Source organism: Rhodnius prolixus, unplaced genomic scaffold (genome assembly GCF_049639745.1).
Source record: "Rhodnius prolixus isolate KJV_2025 unplaced genomic scaffold, Rpr scaffold_5, whole genome shotgun sequence".
Taxonomy (NCBI): domain Eukaryota; kingdom Metazoa; phylum Arthropoda; class Insecta; order Hemiptera; family Reduviidae; genus Rhodnius; species Rhodnius prolixus.
This window is the reverse complement of record NW_027411624.1, coordinates 26,274,532-26,293,780: the sequence shown is the minus strand read 5'-3', so window position 1 is coordinate 26,293,780 and position 19,249 is coordinate 26,274,532. Positions and strand designations below refer to the sequence as shown.

Below are 19,249 nucleotides of genomic sequence, written 5' to 3'. Positions count from 1 at the left end.
ATTAATATTTAATTTAATTTGTAAAATGTAAAATTTGAATTCTTTCCATGTTACAAGTTCAAAATTATAAAATACAAAAGTTGGAAGAAAATAGAAACATAGAAATACCAAGATACAGGAGGTCCTATAATGAAGATAATATTTGTATTAAAATTATTTTAAAAATTATCAATTTTTTGTTCTACTTTAAAACAATTTATAAAACGAAATATAAAAATACGATTTATTTATTTTAACAAATCGTGGAACCTCTAAGGATTGTGGGCCGTATACGTGGTAACTTTACCATTATCATTAATGCCCACAGTGGCCGTTTTAAAAGTCTTGGTTTTGCCATCTACAGTCTGTGATCCTGACGAAGAAGATGTAAATATACCAGATGTACCACCTCCAGAAGGTGCTGGAAAACTACCTGATACAGTATTAACAGGCCCTGAAGCAGGTTCAGCTGCACCAAAACGAGCCTCTAGACCACCGGGAGCTGGTGGAGAAACTTTAGCCACGCCCCATCCTCCACGTAATCCAAGTTCGCCTGTAGCGGACGCATGAGCTCCGGAACCAGAAACACCACTGCCACTGTGGAATAGCTATACAGTATTAACAATGAAATAATAATTTCCCTAAATTCATTACAATAAAAAAAAAAAAAAATCCTATGAATTCATGGGTGAAATTACTAGTTTCAATTTATAAGAGCCTCAATCAAAACCCTTCTTAAAAACAAACGTTTTAATTTATTCGGATAAAGATTAACTAAATAAATTTAGAGTCCTGATCTTGTGTAGCCCAGAGATAGATATCAGGGTTACAAAGCTAATGGAGGTCAAATTAAGAAAAGAAATTTCGTATTGAAAGTGTAATAAATCGTCTTACAGTCAAATTTAAGATAAAGAGATCAGTTTAGAACAAAATCTTCAAAATATACATAGAAACAAACTCACACGAATCCGCTATTTGATGGGGAATATAACAGTGTTCGTGATGCTGAGTAGAGTTTGTTATCAATAATAATGTAATTTTAGTTTGCCTATGGAAACGCTAATCGAATGCAACCACTGCTGCAAACCCTTAATATTGAAAGTATAATATTCAAGTTATTAGGTAGGACAATTCGTTATTATCCCTGAAAAAATGGCTAAACCACTGTCTCTATGGGAATTTTGGAACCAGCTTAATAAATTAAAGTCAATTATGAAGAAGCCCGTCTTTCAGCCTTCTTGATGTCCCCATCAATTTCAAGTGGTCTATTTATAAGTGAAATAAAAGAGGTGAGACTGTCACCTTTTAAAGCAGTATTAGTTCGTAAGTAGAACTAATGAGATCTAGAGATTTTTTTAAAGGAGCATTTGAATCACTGAGTAATGAGCAAACAGAAGCTAATGTGCTTGAAAGGTGGTGAACTCGTCTTTTTTGCTTCACTTATTTAGTGTAATAGACTCACAATTTGTCTTTACCATGCTAATGTTTAAAAGCGTAACAGAAATATATAACTTACTCTTTTGCTATGCCCTGGGCTAAGTGCCTATGGTAATCATCTAACTGTTGGAAGTACTGTTGCAGAAAGTGATGAAATTCATGCGGATTATGTCCTGGCGGAAATCCTCCAGGAAAATTTGGAAATCCAGGAGGGAAACCACCACCGGCTCCGCCAAAAGAACCAGCAAAACTACCAGCACTCGCATGACTTCCTCCGGAGCCAAATGCTCCCCCTCCCGAAGGGTAACCTCCTCCGCCTGGACCAAAACCTCCACCTCCCGAAGGGTAACCTCCTCCGCCTGGACTAAATCCTCCACCTCCTGATGGGTAACCTCCTCCTCCTGGACCAAATCCTCCACCTCCTGAAGGATGATTTCCTCCCGGACCAAATCCTCCACCTCCTGAAGGATGATTTCCACCCGGACCAAATCCTCCACCTCCTGAAGGGTAATTTCCTGCTCCTGGACCATATCCTCCACCTCCTGAGGGATTATTTCCACCTGGACCATATCCTCCACCTCCTGAAGGATGATTTCCTCCTGGGCCAAATCCACCGCCTCCGGAAAAGTGACTTCCGCTCGAAGCAGAGCCTCCTCCTGATCCGAAACCTCCGCCTCCTGAAGGATAACTACCTCCTGGACCAAATGCTCCTCCTCCTGAGTTGTAATTTCCTCCTGATCCAAAACCTCCGCCTCCTGAAGGATAACTACCTCCTGGACCAAATGCTCCTCCGCCCGAAGGATATCTTCCACCTGATCCAAATCCTCCGCCTCCTGATGGATATTTACCTCCTGGCCCATATCCTCCTCCGCTTACTCCGCCTCCTGCTGGATTACTTCCTAAAGTGCCGAATCCTCCACCATTTGCACCCGCCGCTCCTGAAGCAAAACTTCCTGATGTTCCAAATCCTCCACTACCACCAGAACTTCCTCCTGAACCAGATCCCCCACCATTTACTCCACCTCCAGAACTTCCTCCTGAACCAAACCCGCCACTACTTAATCCAGCTCCAGAACTTCCTCCTGAACCAGATCCACCACTACTTAATCCACCTCCAGAACTTCCTCCTGAATTAAATCCTCCACCTGAAGAACTTCCTGCCGTACCAGCACCTCCGCCGTTTGACCCAGCCACAGCTCCTGAAGCTCCTCCTCCACCACCCGTACCTCCTGAAGTTACTGCTAGTTCACTACCTGGACCAGAGGAACCGCCATCTCCATAAACGCTGTTTGAATTAGATCCTCCCTGGCCTGCATCTCCAGTAGGACTTGTATTTCCTCCAATTCCTCCAGAACCTGAAATTTTTTTATTGATTTACATAGTACGTAGTGATTACAAACTCAACATACTGACTATTATATCCATGTAACAAAGTTATGCGAGGAAGAAGAGATATGGAAGAAATTGGAATTGCTCTAAACAAGAATTGAATGATTTACCCATTTATTTAATTTTTATTTTGCATGCCATTCGTACGAGATTGTTTTGATATTATCAGAGAAGAAAATGGTTGTCAAATGCTTCTTTATTGAAACAAATATTAAATATTAGGCTTTTAGTTTCTAAAAAATTAAACAAACAAAACAAACAAATTTTTAAGAAATATAATTAAATGCTAGACATAGAATTTTCTGGCATGTTATCTTTTTGTAGACCGAATTACTTCCATCACACGCTAGAAATCATAAAAAAAATAGTTACACAAATGAGAAATGAAGATAAAGTTCTAATTTGAAGAAAATAAGTAAGAAATATTTCAGAGCAAATGCTTATTAAAAAAGGTAACAATAATAATGTAAATCTAATTTACCGGAAATGCCATCGCTACTGCTTGAAGAGAAACTTGAGGTCTGCGCCGAAGAACTAAAGGATCCCGAACTGCCCGATTCACTGCCGATCTCGCTACTTTGCACTTGGCTATAATCTGTAAAAGAATGCCCTTTATGCAAATGTGCTGTCTTCTATTAGCATAGGATTGTAGCTTACTCCATAGTGAAGATTGTCGCAGATAGAAATCTCTTGGACTAATTATACCCATGAAGTAAATAATAATCAAATGGATTTTTTTTTTAGAAATAATTTTATTCGTTTATTTTTTAATGCAACTATGCTGAATCATAGTTTTATTACATACCAAAAAATATTTTAACTAATTTTAAATGTTCTCAATCTAATATATGTCTTTTAGTTTCTTAAAACAAATATTACCTACTATTTTATATTATTTTTTAAGATTTCATAAAAACATTGATATTACAAAGGACCCTAGAGACATATTGGTTTTGAAAATATAGCTATGTTTCCTAACGTTTAGAAGATTGCTGAGTCTTATAATGAAGTGTACACACTTTGGGATAAAAGCCAAATTCTAGACAATAATCTCAAGAATAAAATTCTTAACTTAAAATAAAGATCGGAAATTATTTGAAACGCAACTAAAAACAACGCATTAAATTTTACCAAACATTCAGTAATGCTCAGTAACAGCTCAGAAGCCAATCACCAATGTTCTATCCGAGACGACATCTAACGTCTTCATTACTATTTACCTACGCCTTGATCATTTCGTAAAAATTGTTGTTTGTTTGTAGAAAGTTGACATTATCGCCTCAATTCCTCTCATTTCAGTAATTGTAAGTACACAGGAAACAAAATAAGCTAAACAGGAAAGTGAGAAAAGTAACAAGCTAAAGAGGAAATAAGTTTCTTCACAAGTGAGCTAATTCAGAGAACTACAATAATTAACAGCAGATTGTATTGATGAGATAACCTTCTTCTTTGTATAGCGTGTCCTCTAAATATATGATCCCGGTCAAGGATTACAGTGAGAAGTTACAGAGTAAACATCTTTAAAGTTTATCCACTATGTTAAAGAAATGTCTTGTTAAAGAACCTGATGAATTCTCAAGTTAAATTAGAGTTCTTTTCTTATAATAAAGAGTTCTGAATTGGAAATGATAAAAATGAATTTATTGTTAATTGTTTTTGGTGACTCAGTCAGTAATACAGAAGGAAGAAAGAATACTGCCAATTTCAGTCATGTAAGATCGGTGTATCCTGTCTGCTTATAAAATTTTCAAAATATTGTAAATGTCAACAGCGTAAGCCCTGAAGATGACCTAGTCCCAAGGTCGAAAGATTGGCCAAAATAAGAAAATATTGACTAAAATTGGCATTATTCTTTATTCTTTCAAAATAAATACAGACAGCTCTCAACAATTATTTAAGTAAAGCATAAAATAATCCTTAAAAATAACAATTTCGTTGTCGTCAAGGTCTTTCTTTAAATTTATCTTTTCCAAATGGACCAATTAAAAATAATTTGCATATAAAATATGTAAGAGAAACAAATGTTGAAAATATGAAACGATAACTTAATACATTTCTTCACTAAATATATTCGCATATTTTTTTAATTCCTCATTCAAAATATCATACCATTCTAACACAATACAAAACACAGAAAAGAGCAAGATAAAGTAAAAAAAAAAATAGCAGAGGTGAATAACATCAGTTAACACGAATTACGTCTCTGTGTTATGCCTTCTTTCATTCCCTCATATCTAGTCATTGTTAAGTTTTCTAAGTTATCAAAGCAAATATGTATTTGAACGAATCCTGAGTACAAAAAGAATATTTTCTCATTTAATTAAATATTTCTAATACGAAAGAAAGCAGAAACCAGGGATACTTTCTTTGGTAAATATTAATGTCGTTTCCGATTCTAACATTTCTGATTCCCAGAAATGCGTTTTACGATGCAATTTTTCCGTTTTGCGATAATGGATCTTACAAAATTTTCATCTTTGCAAATTCTTTCACTTTTAGGCTAATAATTTTCTTGTTTCCAAGGCCATATTTACAGGAATGAGGTTTGGAACGATTGCGATTTCTTTTGAGGTGCCATTCCCCCATCGGTACACTTCAGAAAAATGTTTGGTTTTGGCTGTTAATGGTGACATACATTAAAACCGTTTCCCAAATTAAAAGGAAAATTCTACTTTTCCATACGTCCTCCATCCCAATGAAAACCATGATTTTTCTGAATACTCTAGGCCTATTAACTGGCCACTGCAGGCTCAGAAAACACAAGCATCGCATGGGTCTGGCAGATGATAACCTTTGAAGTTCAGTCAGAAGGAGGGGCTTGACTGGCTAAGGATGTTACTCCTCGGGAAGGAAAAACCAAGGCCTGAGAGCTTTACCCAGGAGCCGCTCTCTAGAATAAAGAGTCTCTGATGAAAGAGCCTGAACGGACGGGTCTGGTGGGCGAGCTCTAGAGCTCTAGATCCATATGGGACGCGGTGGTGAAGGCCTTAAGGCCGCCCTACAAGAATCTAATCTAATCTACTGAATACTCAGAATGTAGAGCATTTTGCAGTACTATGACTAGGTTGAGATTCAACTACATATTCGGCTTACTATTTTGCTTTATTGGCATCCAAATATATCCCTTATGCTCTTGTGATAATAGATGAACAGCTAAATCAAATCACATAATCTTGGCCTGTGATCAGCTGTGGCTGACAAAATATTAGCTAACTTCCTGGAAACCTAAGCAAAATAAAGAAGAAGGGTATAAAATGTGATTTTTCAAACAGGTATTACCAAATTTTCTCTAAATAACACTTTCACAAAAATCTCCTAATGTTCTATTTCAAATCATGTACGAAAAATTGCAATTGATTTAGGAAACTTAAGCTGTTGTATCTGGTTTATAATTCGTCAGGGCCTTGAATTATACAATACTCTCTAACTTCCAAAAAGCTCCTGATGAAGGGCACAAATGGTACATAAATCGTAGTGCACCAATAAAATATATTTTATAAAAAAAGACTTTTTTGACGTAGCCGAACATTCTTCCTCTTGTGATGTGTCAGATTTTGTAATTAATAAGGTAACACTTTTTGTCTGTAATTAAGAGCGTTCAAACTCTTGCAAGGTGCTGATAATAATAATCACGTTCATTAAACAATAATGTAGGTGGTACCTAGCTAGACAAGCATCAAACAATCAAATATTCCAGCTGAACGATTCTAAAAAAGAACCGTTGTTGTATGAATGGATTTTTAACTGCTTGTACGAGAATAAGAAAAACGGAATCAGCTCTGTTTAGCACAATTAGCCGGGCAATGAAGAGATTATGCCCTGCAAGCTCATCTACAAGACTAAGGACGTCCTGAACAGGGCGGAAACTATGTACGATTCAGGCACTATCCAAGTCCTACCTGAACTCAAAGTTTTAACTGGGAGATCTTGCCTTCTGAACAACATGTCCCAAAAGTAGAAACGTTGAGTGTAAATTTTATGTAAGAGCGCCTCGATATTGGTTTAAATCCATGATTTGATATAAGCAGATATAAAAAAAAACGCAAGATGTCGGAAAACTGAGAGAAAATATGTACATAGTAATCAAACGAAGCCACTGCGTCTTTTTAAATCAAGATTGTTACTAAATTACTAAGATTGTACTAAATCAACAAAAAAAGGAAAAACAGCTCCATAAGAAATTTTACGAAGAACTGGGTATTATCTAAGAGAAAGATGAAACGGTACAAGGTTCCTTTTTCAAAGGAAAGACAAATGATCTTATAAAAGAAAGTAATCGATGTTTTATGTTAAGAATGGCAATACAGGGAGCTAAGTAGGTCACACTAAAAACTGTTATGGATACAGCCTGTAGTTGCGAAATTTATAACAATGACCTGGGAGAGGACCTCTTTAGATTGCCAGATGAAGAAGTATCAAAAAGGATGTTCCTCTGCAAGCCCAAGAAACAAAGAACGGTCGCCAGAACAAATATTGGTTACACTAGGATGATGGAGGTAAATAAAATCTTCTTGACGGGGACCAGAGCCCAGAGGGAGTGAAATGCCACCTACAATTAGACATAAACGTAATTAAAAATTCCCATTTTGAAGAAAATTAGATAGTTTATTTACATTAAGAGCAATCAAAGAAATTTGACTTTTGACAAGTCTAGAAAGTGGTAAATTCACAAATGTTTAAATACAAGAAAAATGACTAGAAAATTCTCTACTTTTTGGAAAGAGAATTCTCTACTCTAATTGAAATAATTTACTGAGTGAAGTTTAAGATGTTGTCAATTAAACAAAGATTCAAAAAAATGATTTATAAATGGCCGATAGGTTTATGTTGTAATAATAAGCAAAACAAAACATTACATTTCATTACTTCAACTTAATGAACTATCATTGCAATCGTAAGTCAGCACATTAAAAACAAATAATAAAAATAAACTTGTTCACGCTAATACTTAAAACTATTATTGAATATGATGAAATCTTTAAAAGTAAGCGTGCCGGCCGATCAAGGTCCTCGCTCTATTATTACCTGGTGACGAGGCGACCAGTAGTGCACTTGATATCAGAGTTATCCAAACTGTTGTTAACAACATTACTGCTATGGAAGGAGCACTGCGAGTATACCAAACTTGGAAACAACATCAGATAGTCATCATTCTTGGTACACCCCCTCCTAACTTTAGCCGCCAAGCAGACTGGTAGTGGGGTTTGCATAGACTTCTTATTGAAGAAGGTTGAAAGGCAGAATATCTGAAAAAAAAAAATACATAAAAAGAGAAAAAAATTGTATAAGCAAATACAAAAACTTCTGACAAAAAAAGAATTTTAACGAAACATTGATCACTTCTCGCAACAGTTAAAAAGAAAAAAGAAACATTCTTTAGATTTAGAATTTGCCCGTACTTTACCAGAATTTAAAATACCATATTTTGCTCACTTAAGCTGAACTTTTTTTATACCTGTATTATGTAGAAGCTGGTTTCAAGACTGTTCACTAAAATCTAACTAGTGACACTTTTAATGGCATTGTAACTGTAGTTTAAGTTATAGCTGATGCATCCCCATTAAATCTATTTTTACTGAAACATATTTAAAAAAAAAAAAAAAAGGTGTTATAAAGCAATTCTAGTTTAAAATAAATACTGGTAAAAGACATTTGATGAAGTATTCTTCTGATTAAGACTCCAGTAAAGATATCAAGAAACACTTTGGCAATTACGTTTAAAACTTTCTCCTTTAGGATGAGACAAAAATTAATTCTTTTTTTGCATCGTTAATTGGTTTCCTAAATTAACAAGGCCATGGCAGCCGAGCGGTTAAAGGCGAGGCCTGCAAATCTAATATGTATTGTACAACTAGTTCGATTCCCTCTTAAACTTGGTATTTTATTTAATAGTAATAAGAGTTTATAGTAAATTATTTTGCTGTCCGCACAAATTTTTTGCCTGAAAAAATAGGCATTACTTCACTTTTTATCACTTTTACTTTTTAAAGTAACATGCATTAACTATAAAAAGTACATTAGAAGCAGAAAATTTATGAACATTTTAACAATACCTGATTCTGTAGAATAATTTTTCAGCAGAAATTAATAGAACGGCTTCTACGAACAACCATGGCGCAAGATATGCTGTCTAATTTCAAATTAGCATAGCTAAAACATAAAAACCTTGAGTTAGTTATTCTGATCTGATTTTTTTTTTAAGACAAGCGAGAAAAATTCAATTTAATTAGTATACAGAATTATTAACTTCATAATTACCTTATTTAAAATAATTAGCATAGTGAAAATAGAAAAACCTTGGGACAGATACTGACGTAGAATTTTCTTGAAATCAAGCAAGATCTGAATTTAGTTAGAAAATAACATCATTATAACTTGCTGCATAGGTTTTATATTGTTGTAATAGATGACTTACTTTTAAAAAATATCTATTTTTAAACAAATAATGCCCAGGAGAAATTTTCATACTGAAATTGATTTCAGATGTAGTTGCAAATTCTACTTCCAAAGAATACAAATATTATGTTGCTCACGGTAATTTTCGAATTCCATTATTTTTCGGTCGTGTCAAGAGGTATTTGTGTTAACTGTTCTCCTGGACACCCTAAACCAGTGATGGCGAACCTATGACCCATGGGTCAGACACTGACCCACAATTGCTAGCCAACCATTTGTTTGTTTACGCGGGTTGATTTAGATTTTCTAATTGTGTGGATAATTTATTATTCTATCTGTACTTTTTTCAATCACGCATTGACACAAAAGTAATTTAAATGCTATCTATAACCTTTGGTTTGATCATTACAGTTCTATAAAACGCAAATGACGACAAATGCTTTTGTAGTATTTGAAATAAAGCAAAAGTTTTTACCAAAATATCAAATAAAATGTATAATTTTACTCATATTTTGTTTGTTAAAAAATCGACAATCCAAAGCAAATAACCATATTTAGATTTTTCTTCAGATAAAACACACTTTTGTAAGATTTTGTTCAGTTATGATTGTAAAAAGAAACTTCCCTAGCACTTTTTTGGCCCCGTTTTACCCGTTAAGCCAACTGAATTTTGAAGATGTTTAGTTTTGAAAATATTCAGTTTAAAATTTTTAAACTTAACTCTTGTGCAAATGGGCATTAGTGACCCAAGAGCTAATACTAAAAAAAAAATGAACAAAATTTGACCCACGTCTCAAAAAGGTTCGCCATCCCTGCCCTAAACCTAAGCTCTACAGGCATTAGAGGATATAGAAGGAAATGAAAAATTTTGTTTCCCAAGTATATTGTAAAAACAATTTTTTGTGAAATTTGATGAAAATTCATGACTGTTCAACAAGCGGCGAAACGAATTTGAGTTTCCTTCTGCTACCTCTTTTGCTTCATAACCGCAGACGAATGCCGTTACCAAAACATTCGCTTTCAATCAGGGGAAACCACAATTATTGGACGATCAAGATACTTCCTCTCAGAAAAGCGAGAGAAAAAAATTATGTATTTTAGCAACAGAATATTCGCTTTTAATGAATTAATTAACGTCATCAATTCATGAATTATTTATTTACAATTTTAAAGTTCCGGTCTTGAATAGCTGGAATAACCACAGCTGTTTTTGTTTCTGTAATTGTTTGCCAAGACAAATATGTATATGGAAATATTGAGAAATAAAATTATTATTACATAAGAATTTTTTTTTTTTACTAATAATAAGTTCTGCACTTTAAAAAACTAATAAACCATAATTACGCTGAAGCACTGATTGTCCTTGCATAAAAGATGAGAAAAAAGAAGAAGTTTAATCTGGTATTTTTGTAAATTCTGACTGGAACCTCATGTTGAGCATCTGAGATCTCCTTAAATTAAAAAATAAATCTAATTCAAATACAAAAATTAGGAGTGAACATCTCATTTTTACGATTTTGTATTTCCGCAACAATTATAATTCTAATATGCGAATTTCCTGCAAACTTTAATTTTCACAATTTATGTATTACTACTTTATATTTGTATTGAACTATGTATGTATTATATAGTAAACTATCTAGATAGCAAGCAATTATATTGCTAGTAATACCAAATATTTGTACTTGCTATCCTCCAAATATCTGTAGCGTTAGAAATAATAGCGTGTAAATTGGCATTTTCAGAGGTCTGAAAAATATTACATGAGGCCTCTACAATTTTGACGTGGTAAGTATTCTTAAATTGAGTCTATGTAAATTAGTAAAGTTACTATTTAGATTGGCTTGTCAGTCAACTTCTAAGAGATGCGGTCACATTCTCCTTCCAAATGAATCTGCAAAATAAAAGGCGCTTCGCTACTGAATCTGGGAGGTTCACAACAAAGCGAAAGGGAAAGATGAAAAATGTTCTAAGAGACAACTGTATTGCTTAAGAATTTGTCCAAAGGTATTTCTATACTCAGTATTTATTTCTAAAGTCAAGCTGTTAGCAACTAGGCTTTTCAGTTCCTGTTTAGCTATTTAGCGTCATGAATGATGAAAGATTGAAGTAGGAATAGCTTAAAGTACTGGTCTTCCATTTCATCTTGACTGCAATGGGAAGAACAGCAGCTATCCAATACTTTGATTTTGTATCGTGGTGCTGAAGATAGTCCAGTCAAGTAATCAGAATGTTGTCAGTTCACCATGTGTAAACGGAAGAAACGTTTCCGCAGAGTCAGCATTCGTGGAACAGGATATCAGCGTCAGAAAAGTGTAGTTAGACTAGACTGCATTAACGCGTAGTGTATATATATATACATTTATATACGAAACCACAACAGAGTTATCTCCAAAACATTTTATTTCCAGAATTATACCTAAAACCTATTTACTGGAAAAAATGTAAATATAAAATGTGACAGTTTATAACATATTCGACTAGATTCTAAATTCAGAGGAAATTTTTTACATTACTTTTTGAAAAAATTATGTAAACCGATCAGAAAAGTTAATGTGGTACGGTTTTTTTTAAAGATGGTTCCTGTCTTCATTCAACAGGTGAACCATCTTTTCTTTTTCCTTTTCGAAGAATTTTCTTGACGATATTCGGAACAGTTAGGAGTTAACATTAGGAATTCAGATTGTAGATTGTATTAGAAGGGCGGTTCCTCCACAAGGGGGAAGGAACATAGGCGATCCAAAATGACCGTTGTTCCCCGCCCACCCCTCATCTCATGAGACTGGGGCTTTAAAACAACAAATCCGGCTAAAGATTGCCAGATGCCAATACAATAAACTAATAAAGTAGCAACAGGACACTAGGGAGCGTTGCGACTCAATCGCCCAGTGCACTAAATAAACCTAGAAAGTTCGTTAAGATTACCAGATGCCACAATCTCCTGAACTAACCTCCCGAAGACGAGGAAACTAGTTTTAGAACAAACTGGACACTCCTCTACAAAGTGCCGCATAGTCTCATTGGACTCACCACAGCCAGCGCAAATTGGTGACTGGGTAAGGCCGCATTTGAAAAGATGGTACGCTAAATTCGCATGTCCTCTCAACACCCGAACCAACTGGCGGACCCGGGACCTGCTAAAACCAACTATAGCCGTTTTTGACAGGCCAAAAATTTCCTTAGCTTAACGGCAGTCAGCTCGGGATCTCCACCGTTTCCGATGTTCCTTTAAAATCCACTGCTCCACCTCTGTTCTACAACGTTGATAGGATAAAGGGATAATGGGCTGAGATGTCATTGTTAACAACGCAGCTCCTTCCTCTGCTGTTTCATCAGCAAGTTAGTTACCCGGAATGTCCAGGTGACTAAGTAACCGAAACAGTATTAAAAGCTCCTAACAGATTAAAAGTAGCATGGCAAGAATTGACCGAAATTTGGTTGTTACTAGGAGAGGCCAAAGCTTTCATTGCTGCCTGGCTATCCGTGAAGAACCTAATATCAGTATCGGCAAATCCGTTCCAGCGGAGTAAGGTAGCTGCCATCACAATGGCAGCCAACTCCGCCTGAAAAACAGGTGCATAATTACCAAGATCAAGGCAGGTGCGTTAAGTATTCAGATAGTATGTATAATGGTTCGTGCAATTTTGGATTAAACATTAGTCTTCACACCAAATTGGTTCTGCAACATTCTGTGCAGAAATTAGGTGCAGGAAAATCAGGGATTTAAACGAAAATAGTGATTAGAGAATGTAAGAATTTAATAAAAGTATGGTTTCTTTTATTGGGAGAAAGTCCAATAGCAACGGAGGAAGGTTTTAAAAGACGATTCCATACTAATGTTTCACCAAATCCTGCTTCATCTTCACGCTAAATTATTTACTAAATATATATTATTAATGAAGAACAATAATACTCATTAAATACATGTTAAATTAATTAATTGAACGAAATCTGATGTAAAATAAACATGCGGATCCAACCACATTTTCAATATAATAACATATGTTTAAAGTTTCAATCAAGTTAATAACTTGGACATATTCAGAATTAAAGAATAAAAATGGATAACGCTAAAATATAATTTGCTTATACTTAAACTATTTGAGGTGAGTACTCAAGGCAACATCTCTTCCTTAATCGTTGACTTAATTATCAGGTGATTGCTAATTCTTAATTTGTGTCAATTCCTAAGAATAGTACAAGTTGATGCATCGGATTACTTAGTAAGTATTATATCTAGTGCATGACAAACAAACATCCACCATAGGCGAGTTATCCCACACCAGCTTTAAGTTACTTCTTATTAAAAATCTTTAATGGTTATTTACACAACATTTACAAAACAGTAGAATTTGCGGACAGGATGCTGCAAAAAAAAGTTGATACATAGTATAAGTATTATTCAAACTCCACCAAAATGGCTGGAGGTATTCGTAAATAAATAAACAAATAAATACCTTTTTTCAAAGTTTGTAGGTGATTAGACTACTGTATTATTGCATTGTAATCAAGTGCTCCCAAATCCCGTTTTATCTTGGCTTTCTAAACAACTCCTGTTCATTCAGCCCAACCTTCACCATGTTCTTAGATCTTCACCATACATACCACCATACAATTTTAATCTAATTAATGAATTTGTCGAGAAAAATATCTAACGAACATTAAAACATGTTCGAGTTTCAGCTAGTTACCATACTTTTTCTGGTTTCTGCTTAATCGTCATTAAATTTTCAACCTCTATGGCTATCTTAGGTAACCACACACAAGATTTACTTTGCTCCTCCAAGCTTGCCTTATTGAATACTCTAATTCTGAAAAATATCAAATAGCTGCGATGTTTCATCTTTAAAAAAAAGTAGAAAAATTATTATGAGAAAAATAAGAATGAGAACTTGATTTCTTCACATAGTCTGAAGGCGGTTCTAGTGAAAAGAATTGCCATCCATTCGCTTCAGAATTACAGATTGCTGATTAAGTTTATTTTAAAAAAATTAAATGCGAAATTTTTTGTTTTTAGAAAACACAAAGATGAAAAATTCTGAAACGGAAATTGTAAAGAAAATGCAAAAACCTCCAATTATCAAGAATTTCAAAAATAATAAGAATTCTAAAAATAATGCTCTAAATGAAAAAGATGTAAAAGAAAATTCTGACATTATGATTAAAATTTTCAAAACAAAACAGCCAAGCAACAGTGATAATGAAGAAAATTTATCTAGCAGTGAACAGGAAGACGAAATGTACACCGATATAGATGATTCACAGAGTGAAGAAGAAATATCAGATAACAGTTCTTCATCTTTTGAGACAGATAGTGATTCCGAATCAGCCGAACAAAACAGCGATGAAATAGGAGACATCACCTTAAAAAGATATATTAACTCGCAAGTGGATGGAATAATTAATGATGTGGACGAGAACATTGATGAAGAAGAGGGCTTCGAGTATGATGAAGACAACGAAGGCGAGGACGTCGTCGATGATGATGACGACGACGACGATGATGATGAAGCATATGATGAAGGATGTTTGGATGATTTTTTAAATGAAATCAGCTACAATTACATGTTATCTGATGAGTTATATAGTAACGAAATATATTCAGATCTGGATCAGGACGAACCTTCATATACGGACGTTGTGATTACAGAAATGAATGACGATATAATAAAAGAGGTGGAGTCTTGGCAAGAAAACGACGCCAAATCAGAAGAAGATTGTAATGAAGCTGTTAATTAAAGGGCAGAGCAAATCAATAGTATGAATTATAGTAAAACCCAACTGATTATCTAGGCAATTTAAAAACAAAAAATTCACTATCTTTAAATACAACAAGCTATCACATAGTTCGTTAATCTCGAAATTGATAGGATATAAAAAATAAGACAGAGCTTACTAATGCTATTTATGCATTTATATAAAATAATTTAAAGAAATAAAATGATAATATAGTACATTTGGAGTTGGTTCATTGTTCAGGCCACGGGGTTGTTTATTTTTCAATCAGACCATTTTCTTCCAATAAGGGATTTAATCCTTGACAATATTTAGAAAGAAATACCACGAACTATTTGGACGCCGAGCATAAACCCCCTAATCAATATACATAAATATAACTAAAGATTACATTAAAATGGTACAAAAAAAAAAATTACATTTTGATTTGATTGTAATCAATGCATTTATTTATTTTTTTTAAATTTAAATAAATCATGGAACAACAAAGAAATAATACTATTTTTATTCACCAGCAAACCCCCACAAGTCATAATGTTACTTTAAGTTACTATTTTTTTACCAAATCTCGTGATTTTGTCCAAAATCTCAATTACAGGGTTCGCTAGCGGTACCTAAACGAGGAGTCGGAATATTTTGAGTTAATACTGGAGTCAATCTCTCTCTCTCTCTCTCTCTCTTTGTCTGTGTGTGGACACTTTTTATAGAACCAAGAGATTGTTGTTCGTACCCAAAAAGTGCTTTATTTAAACCAATAAGCCTTTCCTGCTACGAAACAACAAAACATATTTCTTAATTGACAAGAAAATTATTTTTGATAAGTGCTAATGATCATCAAGGTAAAGCTTTGGTAAACAACCCATCAAATCTTACTAATGAATTAGTAGTTAATGAGTTTCAAGATATAAACCATTCCAACAAATTTGGTGAGTTTCAGAAAAAAATTAGGCATTTCAGTATTCATTGAAAAATGAAGAGAACTATAGTGATCTTAAGCTTTTGTCTGGTGAGCAGCCCTCTAGGTGAGTAATGTTTTGCTGCAATTATTTTGACTGATCATGAACACAACTCCAAATATCTTAGTACATATCAATAATAACGGTAATAAAAAGTACTAAAAAGTAATAAAAAGATGGGAATCACCTTTGAGCGTGATTGCGATCATGTAAATCCAAAATTTACATTTAAAATACTAAATGGGAAGTTTATTTTTGAACACTTTTGAGAAAGATTTATGCCATTTTTAAAATTATGTTTATTTGTATCATGCCAGGGATTCATACACTGCGACTAAAGAGGTTATTAGAGTAGAAAGAGAGGCGAAATTATCTTTGAAGATTAAATTAATGTAAACAATTATCAAGGATCCAAATAAAACTTCCTTATAGCCTTACTTTATGTGATTTAACACAATAAGAGTGGTTTTGGTTGTGGTATAAAAATTCATTACCAAACATTTTTTGCAACGACAAACCAGCAGCACTAAAATAACCCCTAACAATTTATGTTGTGCCAGAATCCGGCAGATCATAATGCATTCTCAGAAGTTGGTTTTTGTGATGCTTTACCGAAAATTTGTTACAATATGAGCCACTTAATGAACTCTTCGAGAACAACCGAAAAAATGTAGACACAAACGAAGATCAGTTGGTCCAATGCCATGGATTTTGAGAGTGAAAATTTGATGTGCTTAGTCTTGTTCTAGATATTGTAACATTATTATAATTTCTAGGATTTCTTAAATAAAATCTCTTAAACTGACCATGTAGGAGAAGATAGAATGATTAGTGAGTTCTTATTGTATTAAAACTAAATTACTTTCCATTTAGCTTTAGGGCACATTTTTAGTTGTGATATTACAAAATTGATTATTAATTTTATATTCTTTGATTTTCTAAAACTATTCATTTTAATTCCAGTATTTCTACATCCATTTTGTTGATTTTGTCTTATTATTTTTTTTTCTTCAAAATTTGGCTTTCGCAAATGTTTCTCTTGCTGAAAAAAATAAAAATAGCCAAGAATTCAAACTCTGTATCCTGTTAAATCAGTTAATGTTTCAATGCAAAGGTCTTTGAGTCAGTTATTGGATTGGCATTGCTGGTATCATCCGCCATCATCTGCCTCAGGATGCATCTTTTACTTTACCTTCTTTTACTTTTTAGAAGCTGTAAAGAGGCTGCCTAGCTCGAAGCAAGATTTTCTAAATAGATTTTTTTATTAGAATACTTTTTCTTTTTTTTTAAGTCGCCTGATGAGAAAAAGAAGAAATTCTCAATATTTGCAAAACAAAAAAAAAAATTAAATTAAAAAATGAAGGTGGGTTTTCAGAAAACTTGGCCGTTATGTTTCCATTTCATAATTTGATCTCACCCATTTTACAGTACGAGCTACAAGGATAATTAAATTGTAGTATAGCCAAATTGAAAGGAAATTTAGAATAGAAGTTAGGTAATGCAGTTTTTATTTAATTTTTTAAATTTATTTAATAGATAAGCAATGAACATTGGATTTACAACCTATTTTTTTTTAAAAAAAAGGATGGCTAGTCTAAAATATGTACAAGAGGGCTATAATACACCAGTGTTCGGAAAGCAGAATTTCGGGGTATTTCTTTGGTACCCTCAATAAACAAATATTTGGTTCAATTGAATTCTGCTCTGAAGGAGGTGCTTAAAACCAGGTCAACTGCGACTTAAAATATCTATTGTGATCGCTAGAGTACCAGTGTTTACACGTAGAAGGTAAATAATTGTAAAACTAATTGTAAAGGAGTTGGCGTGAAGACGAACTGGAGATTGCCAGAGGTCCGCTAGCTCCAAGTGTTGCACACACCAACTTCGTCTAGAGGACGGGACTAATAAGTAATAATTGTGGTGCTACGGCTATTGTGGTGCTTACATTGAAGAGATGTCTACAGAGACGCCATGTACCTAAAAGTCTAGTCAGTCCACTTCTCCATATGAAGATTATTTAGTTTGTATTTTTACTTTAGCGCTATCGTTCTTCTTCGTTACCTCATTTTACGGTAAGATTATCATTTTCCACAAAATCTAAAACTTTCATAATTTTTCATGTTTTCTTTTAATCTGCTTCTCACTGGTAATTCTTTTCTTATTTGAATAATCGTTTGAACAGAATCGATTTATTGACAAGATCTTTTTTTAAAGTGTAATATAACATCAACATCTCTTCCCAACCTTCGCCATGGATAAACAACCCTCAGTTCCAACATAATTTTTCATACACTATTTTAATTATAGGTACTTTCCTTACTTATGAGAATACTGCGTGTTTTCTAAGCATTTGCAAAGAAAAAACATCCCACCAAAAGTAAAGTACACGATTTTTAACAAGAATCCTCCTCCATTACTCTCTTTTGACCGTTTCTCACTAACAATTATGTATAATAAATAATCTACGTGCCAATTATATCCAGGGGAAAGATAGTACTGGTTTTATTTATTTCTATGATAGGCACTGTTTTATTGACTCTCCAATAATTCTATAACCACAGTATTTAGCGAAGGTCAAGTTCAATACAATTTGCTGTGATTCCGCTAATTTATCGCTAAGTATAAAACCTCAAACAGGATATTGGGAATTTTTTCAAACCATCATTATACAAGATTTAAATTTATATCTTAAGCGCAAAAGTGCATCAAAAATACTGGACAGTCTGCCCTTAAAAAGGATATTGGAACCTGAAGGTTTTTGCAGTGCACTACCGGTCTCCGGACAGTGTTCTCTTATTACAGACAACACTGTCTATACAGTAAGCTGTACGAAGCTCTTAGGAAGAGAAAATCTAAGAGCCAGGAAGGTTAATTATTAAGTTTTACTCAACTTCATCACCTTACTTCTCAATAGTTAGGAACAAATTTGAAAATTAAAATAATTAATGCATACCCACATAAATTTACTTTTGCACACTTTCCCAAAAAGAATCTGACGAGCACCTTCACAACTAATTGTTACATAACAATTTAATAAATAAACTTTTCAATTTTGCATGACTAAATTTACCTTGTAGAGTTTTTTGAAACAATTTGTCCTTCTAATGTATGTTATGCTAACATTTATCATATACTCCTATTATTAAACACTCTTTAGGTAAAAAGCTGAGAGTTACTCCTTTAGTTATTGTTTTTCAAACGTTATTGTTCGTCACGAGACTAACCTGAACTACCTGAGATGATCTACTAAATTCTCAGGCAGCTCGATCCTCTTGTCTATGTATTTCTATACTCTGATCTTTGCTGACTTTTCCATACTCCGTATGGCTAGGCGGTAGTAAGTTTTAAGTTCTTTC

General features: G+C 33.9%; 3 protein-coding genes across 4 annotated transcripts in view; 2 read left to right on the top strand and 1 right to left on the bottom strand.

Annotated features, from left to right (window-relative positions):
• Positions 1-124: 124 nt before the first annotated feature.
• On the bottom strand, positions 125-8,006 carry LOC141457889 (uncharacterized). Its single transcript, XM_074135262.1, has 4 exons — positions 7,831-8,006; positions 3,287-3,400; positions 1,496-2,771; positions 125-576 (listed from the first exon to the last, which is right to left on the bottom strand). Exons 1-4 carry the CDS (start codon positions 7,892-7,894, stop codon positions 252-254), a joined length of 1,779 nt encoding a protein of 592 aa, XP_073991363.1. The 5' UTR covers positions 7,895-8,006; the 3' UTR covers positions 125-251.
• Positions 8,007-10,535: 2,529 nt separating this feature from the next.
• LOC141457892 (uncharacterized) overlaps positions 10,536-19,249 on the top strand; it is a 14,457-nt gene continuing 5,743 nt past the window's right edge. Inside the window, exon 1 of the mRNA XM_074135267.1 lies at positions 10,536-10,989. The gene's annotated coding sequence lies outside the window, so the exon portion shown is untranslated. The remainder of the gene's footprint in view (positions 10,990-19,249) is intronic.
• On the top strand, positions 13,182-15,155 carry LOC141457893 (uncharacterized). Of its 2 annotated transcripts, none has more exons than XM_074135269.1 (2): positions 13,182-13,307; positions 14,219-15,155. In XM_074135269.1, the coding sequence occupies exon 2, from the start codon at positions 14,230-14,232 to the stop codon at positions 14,938-14,940; it is 711 nt and encodes a 236-aa protein (XP_073991370.1). In that variant the 5' UTR covers positions 13,182-13,307; positions 14,219-14,229; the 3' UTR covers positions 14,941-15,155. The 2 variants fall into 2 exon arrangements, with proteins under 2 accessions (XP_073991370.1, XP_073991371.1); XM_074135270.1 differs by having other exon boundaries at positions 13,287-13,424.

Excerpts from the sequence above, each read along its gene's own strand:
- LOC141457889 (XM_074135262.1), bottom strand. The coding sequence starts at position 7,894 with ATGTTGTTAACAACAGTTTGGATAACTCTGATATCAAGTGCACTACTG. Across the intron at positions 3,401-7,830 it reads ACTGGTCGCCTCGTCACCAG|ATTATAGCCAAGTGCAAAGT; the intron begins GTAATAATAGAG and ends ATTCTTTTACAG. Across the intron at positions 577-1,495 it reads GCCCAGGGCATAGCAAAAGA|TGGCAGTGGTGTTTCTGGTT; the intron begins GTAAGTTATATA and ends GCTATTCCACAG.
- LOC141457893 (XM_074135269.1), top strand. The coding sequence starts at position 14,230 with ATGAAAAATTCTGAAACGGAAATTGTAAAGAAAATGCAAAAACCTCCA.